The sequence below is a fragment of the Capricornis sumatraensis genome, chromosome 2, assembly GCF_032405125.1.
Source record: "Capricornis sumatraensis isolate serow.1 chromosome 2, serow.2, whole genome shotgun sequence".
Lineage (NCBI taxonomy): Eukaryota > Metazoa > Chordata > Mammalia > Artiodactyla > Bovidae > Capricornis > Capricornis sumatraensis.
Genome location: NC_091070.1, coordinates 95,428,323 through 95,436,492, shown reverse-complemented (window position 1 = coordinate 95,436,492; position 8,170 = coordinate 95,428,323). Strand labels below are relative to the sequence as shown.

Genomic DNA, 8,170 nt, shown 5'->3' with positions numbered 1-8,170 from the left:
AGCGCTGAATAATTGATGCTTTTGAACTGTGGTGTTGGAGAAGGCTCTTGAGAGTCCCTTGGACTGCAAGGAGATCCAACCAGTCCATCCTAAAGGAGAGCAGTCCTGGGTGTTCATTGGAAGGACTGATGTTGAAGCTGAAACTCCAATACTTTGGCCACCTGATGTGAAGAGCTGACTCATTTGAAAAGATCCTGATGCTGGGAAAGATTGAGGGCAGGAGAAGGGGATGACAGAGGATGAGATGGCTGGATGGCATCACTGACTCAACGGACATGGGTTTGGGTGGGCTTTGGGAGTTGGTGATGGACAGGGAGGCCTGGCGTGCTGCAGTTCATGGGGTTGCAAAGAGTTGAACACGACTAAGCGACTAAACTGAACTGAACTGATGTGACTTGACTCTGTGTCAGGATGCCACACCCAAGGAACTTGTGGGAAAGGGTGGCAAGAGATGGGGTGTGGGGCTTACAGTCAGGCTGAGCCACCAGCTCCTGGGGTTGCCAGCTGGCTTTGAAGGGCAGGATGTGAATGGCCCTGAATCTCTGGAGCCAGCCCTCACTCTGGCCTCAGCTGGTTTCTGGGGGTCACTCATTGCCAGAATGTCCTGGCCAGAAGTGAAGGTAAAAGGGCAGGTTTTCTGGGGCCTCTCCAGCTCTGTGGGCTGGCCCGTCATCTCAGCCGGTGTCGCACGTCGCCAGGCAGTGCCGATGGACAGAAGAGGACGGACAGACCGAGAGCTACTGTACAAGGTCTTTTCTTTGTGTCATGTTGGTTTGGTACATCTTAGCATCTGCATCATACAAAGGGGGAGCAACAGCCATGGCTTTTGGTCAGGTTCAGGGGGCGTGAAGGGGTGCCCCTCCCCTCCCCCCAGGCACTGACACATTTAAAGGAAGCAGAGCAACAAGGACACAGCACAGAGGTGGGGAAGGGGTTCCCCCACATGGGTAGGATGGCCGTCCTCGCCCGGGCTTCACTGGGACTCCCAGCCCTGCCCCGAGGGCCAGCAGGAGCGCCTCTTACTCTCTGCAGTGAAGATGGGGGACACAAGTGGGAGGAGAGCAGAGGTGGTGTTGGGGGGGGCCTGTCCTCAGTGCCAGTCTGACCCCAGCCCCCGTGCTGGTCCCCACGTCAACGGTGTGAGGGACCCAGTCAGATGGAGCAGCGGTGTGGTGGTGGTGGGCAGCCCTGCCAGCTGGGCTCAGGGGCTCCTGGGGCTGCTGCTTTGCCCCCCTTTTACTCTAGCCAGGTGCCTGTGGGGAGGCTGTTTTGCTCACCAGCTGTCTCATCTGAAAGGGACCTGAGCTGGAGTTATTCTGTCCCCTTGTCTCTCTCTGGCTCTTGCCCTCTCTCACATCCGAAAGGGTCTCTTGACCTTGCATTTGGAGGAGACTGCTTCGTAGTTAAGGACACCTTCCGGCCCTGGAACGCAGGATGTACCTGTGGCCAGCACAGGGGGCCTAGAGAAGCCCCTTCTCTGCTCTTCGGTGGTCAGTTCCCAGACACACAGCAAGAAGGAGGCCTTCCCTTGGCCTCTTGTTCTGTTTTCACTCATAGGCGCTGATTGCTCCTTTCTTTCTCCTAGCTAGGGGATGCCTCCCTTGTATGCTGTGCGTGCGCGTGTGGATTGTGGGATTACTCCCTCCCTGCCCCACCTCCTGAGTGTGTGGCATGCACACTGCCCCATTTGGGTGTGACGTATGCTCTGCGTCCTCCCATCAGCGGCCTCACGTCCCTCTCACCCCATGTACTTCATGGGACCATCCATTCCCGACTAGAGTGCCCCACGAACATTCTGTGCCCCAGCAAGTGCGCCCATGACATCCTCTCTGGTCACATATTAGCCTCTCTCCACAGTGAGGTCTGTGTCAAGAACGATGGTCATCGTGTTTCTCTGGACCCAGGAGTCATCCCCTGGAAGTGTATGCCCCAGCAGAAATTCTTCCCCTGTCTCCTCCTCCAGAAAGACGGCTAGTCCTGCAGCTCAGAAGCAGGCTGGAGGAGTCCAGGATGTGCGCCAGCCTGAAGCCAGACAGCCTGGAAGGCACTGTCCTCTGGGAAAAGCCCTGAGCCCACTCTGGGGGTGCAGAGGGGCTGTGAAGACTTGAGAGACACCCTCTGAGGGTCTGGCGCTCCTTGGGCCTGCCTGGGATGTCCTGCATGTGTGGTTAGGTTCCCCTGTGCATCTGAAGCCCCCTGCGCCTTAGTCTCCACTGCCCATCTCACATTCTCTGTGCCTTGGTACCACCTCTGAGGTCTGTGGGCCCTTGTCAAGAGGGAGACCTCTCTAAACACTTGGGGTCCATTCCTGTGTCTAGGTGGAACCTACATACAGGGTTGGGGAGGTCTAGGGCCCCAAGATTGGACCCCGTCTGTTTCTGCCTCAGGCCCCTAGGGCCCCTGAGAATGACCATCCTGCCCAGGATAACAGACACAAATAGACAAGCAGACAACAGGGGTGCAAGGTGGCTCCCCATCACAGACACAGGCACAGACACAGGCCCCCTGGGGGGCAGGACACGGGCACAGCGGAGGTGGTAGGGGCGGGGGAGAAGGGCATGTCCAGGGAACTGGAGCTGCTGAGGCCCTGCTCCCCAGAGAAGGGACAGACCAGGGGACTTTTCAGGTTCCCTAAACATATGGATTGTTTTGTCTTGTCTTTAAAGTATTGCAGTCTAACTGATATGGCTTTAACTATTGGAAACAGACAGAGAAGACACATGTCTGTCTCTGAAATAAAAGCATAAATTCACTAAAATGGAAAACCTGCAGAATGCAAACTGGGGCCAATGGGGCAGGGGCTTCGGGGCAGGCAAGTCGCCCCCTCCCTGGCCCCTGCTTTTGGGGTAGGCCCTAGTGGGGGCCAGCATGGCTTCTTGGGGCACTGCCTGGGTCTGTCTCAGTGGACTTCTAGGACTTCAGGCAGGGACCCCCCAAGGGCAGGAGGACTCCAGGCCAAGGACAAGGTCTCCTGTTGGATGTGGGCACCCGTGACTAGTGGTTTTGGGTCCAAGAGCAGTCATCTTACCTATATTCCTTTTCCCCAAGCACACATCCAGCACACAACTGCTTTTTCAGAGCCCACACACATGCATACAATAGTCTCAGCATATCTGACAGCTCTCTCAAACACGTACTTTTACAACATCTAACACGTTCTTATCACTCCTGATGTATACACTAATTTTGAAAACAATTGCAGATACGAGCTAACTCATGCAAGCTGTAACACACATATGAGATGGTTAGTTCGCACATATGACAATCTCAACTCATACATACCACCTCAAACAAGCATACGTGTACAAGGCTGCCTAACACACATGGGTCTCTGACACAGGGATGATGACTAACACACACACACAAAATCTGAAGACACTAATCATAGGGCTGGCTATATGTGTGACCTCTGGACACACAGTTGCTGATACAGTCTCCACCATGCACAGTCATGCATGGCTGGACACACAGCTTCCTCTCTCATGTGCTCCATGACTCCCTTGGTCTCACACGACTGACTGAGAAGGAGGCCTTGAAAATTCGGGGTGGGGGGAACAAATGTCCGTCTCACATCCTAGAGGAGAGATTGTTCTTGGCCAGTGAGATGAATGAACAGACACCTTCTGTCAAGTGGGAACTGGCTTTTCCCCAAAAGCTTGGGGCTTTGGCCAGGAAGGTCAACAGTGGTCTTCCTGGGGACTGTGGAGCCCTGGAAGCCCGTGAACAGGACAATGTGAGGGAGAGGGGTGGGTAAGAATGGGGGCAGCGAGGCTGCGCCAGTGGGGGAGTCCCACGGCATGGGCCATCGCTGCCCAATGGCTCCAAGTGTTTTCTGGGGGCCTGGGCAGCCCCTTGGCTGGGGGGGCCCAGCCTGGCAGTGGGGCTCCAGACCTAAGTGGAGTGGAGGGAGGGACAAGGGGCTGCCCTACCCTGGGGTCCCTCCATAGATGAGTCAAAGTCCACAGAGGATCCGTGTGGAGGGACTGGCTTGGCAGGGGCTGTGCCTCTTCGGGTGGGGGTGGTGGAGGGGTGCTCCTGGACCGGGTGTCATTAGAGGGAGGCAAGAAGGAGAGCCCCAGCCTCCTGCCCAGCCCCGGGCCTGGCCACAACAGAGCAGGCCAGCCTCAGGCTAGGCCCTGATAGGCCAGACTTACCCTGACTCCCTTTCTCAGAGCCAGGCCACTCAACCCCTGCCCTGACCTGGAGGCCCACGGGGATTTAGAGGCCAAAGGTCAGCATGCTGGGCAGGGCTGGAATGTGTCATTACTTTGGCTGGCTGGGGACAGTGGTCCTCCTGGCAGTGGGGCGCGTGAAGGAATGTATGGGCATCACCACACCAGCACAAACCTCAGGCTTCTGGAGGGGGCCTCCAGTGCCTCCCGCCTTGGGCGCAACACTTCCTGTTGGAGAGAAGCTGTCGTCTTCTTTTCAAGCAGCTTGCGAGTGAGGTGATGGAGGCGGGATACCCTGGGTGAAGGGGGCCATGAAGGTGTGCTGAGGGGGAGGAGCCCCTGGCCGGGGAAGTGGGGCAGAGGCCAACTGAGGCTTTCCCCTTCAGAACTGAGACTTAACAGAACAAAAAGAAAAGAAAGAACCAAAAAAAAAAAAAGTAACACGTGGATGGGGCCGGGGGCTGAGGGGGCCGGTTACTTCTTGAACATGTCCTGCAGCGGCCCGGGCAGGTATTTGAGCACCGTGTCCAGGATGCTCTCCTCCTCCTCCTCCTCCTCGTCCCCGCAGCCTGCCGGGATGGCCTTCTTGGGCCGGGTCAGGCTCCCCTCGCAGGGCTGCTCCAGGGCCGCCTTCTCCTCGGCCTCCTTCTCCTCCTTCTTCTTCAGCCCATACTGGGGAGGGGAAGGGTGGAGAGGAGCGTGAACAGGGCAAGGGGAGAGCTGAGTCTCACAGTCATGCACGTGCAGCTGGGGCAGCCCATGGGAACTTGCTAAGCCTCGGGCCTCTCATCTGTAAAATGGGCATAAGGGCATCTTCCTTGTGGGATTGGGCCTGTCTTCTGTGGGTTTTTAACAAGAGAGAGACGATGCCTGGGGTTTCTTTTAAAATAAATACCTGCCCCCATAATTTCTCTGCTTTTGTTTGAAATCTTTCAAGATTTGAAAACTGAAGGGTCTCCCACATGCTTGGGGCCCAATTTTGGTGACAAAACTTGTCTTGAGCTGATGGAAGGCTACTTAGAGCCTTGATTTTTCTGCAGGGCAAGCAGACAAGTATTGAACTGTTTGGCACAGGGTGGCAGCTGCAAACCCACCGGAAGTGACGCATGACAGTGCTCGGGGCACTATAGTCCTTCCCCCAAACATCTAAATTCTGGATTCCAAACTTGTATGGTCTCCAGGATTTCGGGCACAAGGTCATGGACCTATAGCAGCAAACATTTGGGAGCAGGTACTGTGTGCACTATCTTAGTTAATCTCCAAAACGGTCCTTGAGGGAGGGTGTTCTGTGACATGCATTTTTCTGATGAAAAGAGTAAGGCTCAGAGGGAACTAGGTCTAAGGCGAGCGCTGGGATTCAGGGAAAGCTGAGGTTGTGGGGGACCTCTTTTACCCCCTACACTCTAGGATGGGCAGGAGGGTGGCGCTGACCTTGTCTCGTATCTGCTGCCGGACCTTCTCACGCTCGGCCTCCATGCGGGCGTGCTTGGCCTTGCGCTCCTCCTCTTGCTGCCGAAGGGCCTCCTGCCGCTCCTCTTCCTTCTTCTGTGCATCAGGGTCCTTCTCCTCCTCTCCGCCCAGCATCTTCCCCATGTCCTTGGTGGCCCCTGTCCGGGAGGATTGGGGGAGGAAGAGGCGGCGTCATGGTAGCAAGGCTGGTATAGGGAGCCTCGGGGCACTGAGGCCTCTGGGTTGGGAGTGGGGAGCGGGCGGGGGGCGGGGAGAAGGGGGTGTAGGGCTGGGGCCTCACCTCCAAGGGCCTGCTTCATGACGAAGTCCATGCCTACAACGCGCGTTAGTGTGCCCTAGCCAGCGGCTGAATTTGCATGCAGGGCTCCAGGCAGGCCTGGCTTGGGGGCGATGCGGCTACCTGCAAAAAGAGGAGTTGGAGGTCAGATGGGTGAGGCCTATGCATAGGCAGGCTGGTGGAGTCGGAGAGAGGAACGCCTCACTCTAGTTCAGCATCAGGCACCATCAGTCAGACGCTAAGACCCAGTGCTTGGTACTTCAGGGAAAGGGGATGGAAAGGAACTGTTTCCCGAGCACTTGCTTCATGCAAGGCGTGAGTGCGTAAGCATGCTCAGTCCCTCAGTCCTGTCTGGTTACTCTTTGCAACCCCATGGACTGCAGCCCACCAGGCTTCTCTGTCCATGGGATTTCCCAAGCAAGCATCCTGGAGTGGGGATCTTTCTGACCCAGGGATCCAACCCATGGTTCCTATGTCTCCTGAACTGCAGGTGGATTTTTTTTTTTAACCACTGAGCTATTGTGAAGCCCTGTGCCAGGCACATGCTGCTGCTGCTGCTAAGTCGCTTCAGTCATGTCCGACTCTGTGTGACCCCATAGACGACAGCCCACCAGGCTCCCCCGTCCCTGGGATTCTCCAGGCAAGAACACTGGAGTGGGTTGCCATTTCCTTATCCAATGCATGAAAGTGAAAAGTGAAAGTGAAGTCACTCAGTCGTGTCCGACCCTCAGCGACCCCATGGACTGCAGCCTTCCAGGCTCCTCCAACCATGGGATTTTCCAGGCAAGAGTACTGGAGTGGGGTGCCATCGCCTTCTCTGTGCCAGGCACATAGATGCTGTCAAATGACTTCTGATCCATATTTTAAAGTCCTCATCTTTTCTGTATTGTTTTAATTTGATTGAGTCCAGGAAAGCTGTAGAAAGTGCAGAATCTGGATGCAGGTGGAGCTGGGTTCTAATTGCTACCCTGTTGGAGAAGACTCTTGAGAGTCCCCTGGACTGCAAGGAGATCCAACCAGTCCATTCTGAAGATCAGCCCTGGGATTTCTTTGGAAGGAATGAGGCTAAAGCTGAGACTCCAGTACTTTGGCCACCTCATGCGAAGAATTGACTCATTGGAAAAGACTCTGATGCTGGGAGGGATTATGGGCAGGAGGAGAAGGGGACGACAGAAGATGAGATGGCTGGATGGCATCACTGACTCGATGGACGCGAGTCTGAGTGAACTCTGGGAGTTGGTGATGGACAGGGAGGCCTGGCGTGCTGCGACTCATGGGGTCGCAAAGAGTCAGACACGACTGAGCAACTGAACTGAACTCCTTATTTACTGTGTGAATTCCACGCAAGTAATCCAATCTGTTTGAGCCCCTGTTTCCTCCTCTGTAAGACAGAGATGGCAGTGCCTCCTTTCTCAGAGCTGCTGTGGAGACTGGAGAGAATTCCAGCCTGGGTTGCTGCATCAAGCCCTAGAAGGATTGAGCTTGCACTTGGGGCCCCAGCAAATCAGAAGTGGATGGAAAAATGAGAACAGCCAGCTTATATTGAACATATCTAGACTTCTGAAATTAGACAAATGGAGAAATAGGTTATTTTCATTCCATCATACATGTAAGTTTTCTATTATATAGCTTAATAATGATTTTTATTTTGAATTATGCATAGGGGGTTGGAGACATGGTAATCTTGGGGCTTAGGCCTTTAAAGTACCCAGCACTGGGTGTTGTAAGCACTCAGCTTATGTTAGTCCTCCTTTCCTTCTCCCTAAATCACCAACTTTCAGTTTCTATTATATTTTTTATTGTTATTTTTTTGCCTCAGAAGATTTTCTCCAAATAAACTCTTAATGGGAATCTCATTATGCAAAACACATAAAAATGGAACTCTTCCAGCCGTGGTGGGAGTGGAGGGGTAGCCTAGAGCCTTTCTCTACCCTTGGCTTCCTTCTTACGCTGTTCTTCCTGCATGCCTGAGACTTTGAACCCAGATGCTCTAACTCTCAGACACTTTCTTTTTATTTTAATCACTCCATTTCACTGGTGCCTTTGTAGGCAAATCCACCACAAATTCTTTCTCAGGTGTGGAGGGGACATCCATGAGCTAATCAAAGTGTCGCGTACCCTGATGGTCAACTGAAGCCAGACCTCCTCCCCGAGGCCTTTTATTCTACACAGCCTTGGGGTCTTTATGCTTGGCTAGGAGGATAAAGGGGTCCTAGGAAATGGTGGCAGAGGAGTCAGGCCGGATATTACA

The 8,170-nt window shown here is 54.4% G+C and overlaps 1 protein-coding gene across 1 annotated transcript; it reads right to left on the bottom strand.

Moving 5' to 3' along the window:
- Positions 1 to 4,646: 4,646 nt before the first annotated feature.
- Positions 4,647 to 5,953, bottom strand: CPLX2 (complexin 2). Its single transcript, XM_068966512.1, has 3 exons — positions 5,923 to 5,953; positions 5,604 to 5,779; positions 4,647 to 4,844 (listed from the first exon to the last, which is right to left on the bottom strand). The coding sequence occupies exons 1-3, from the start codon at positions 5,951 to 5,953 to the stop codon at positions 4,647 to 4,649; spliced, it is 405 nt and encodes a 134-aa protein (XP_068822613.1).
- Between the last annotated feature and the right edge of the window lie 2,217 nt (positions 5,954 to 8,170).

What these genes read in the sequence shown, in the direction of transcription:
- CPLX2 (XM_068966512.1), bottom strand. Translation starts at nt 5,953, where the DNA reads ATGGACTTCGTCATGAAGCAGGCCCTTGGAG. An exon ending in CATGAAGCAGGCCCTTGGAG is followed by an intron (nt 5,780 to 5,922) that starts GTGAGGCCCCAG and finishes CCTCCCGGACAG; the next exon opens with GGGCCACCAAGGACATGGGG. An exon ending in GGCAGCAGATACGAGACAAG is followed by an intron (nt 4,845 to 5,603) that starts GTCAGCGCCACC and finishes TCCCCTCCCCAG; the next exon opens with TATGGGCTGAAGAAGAAGGA.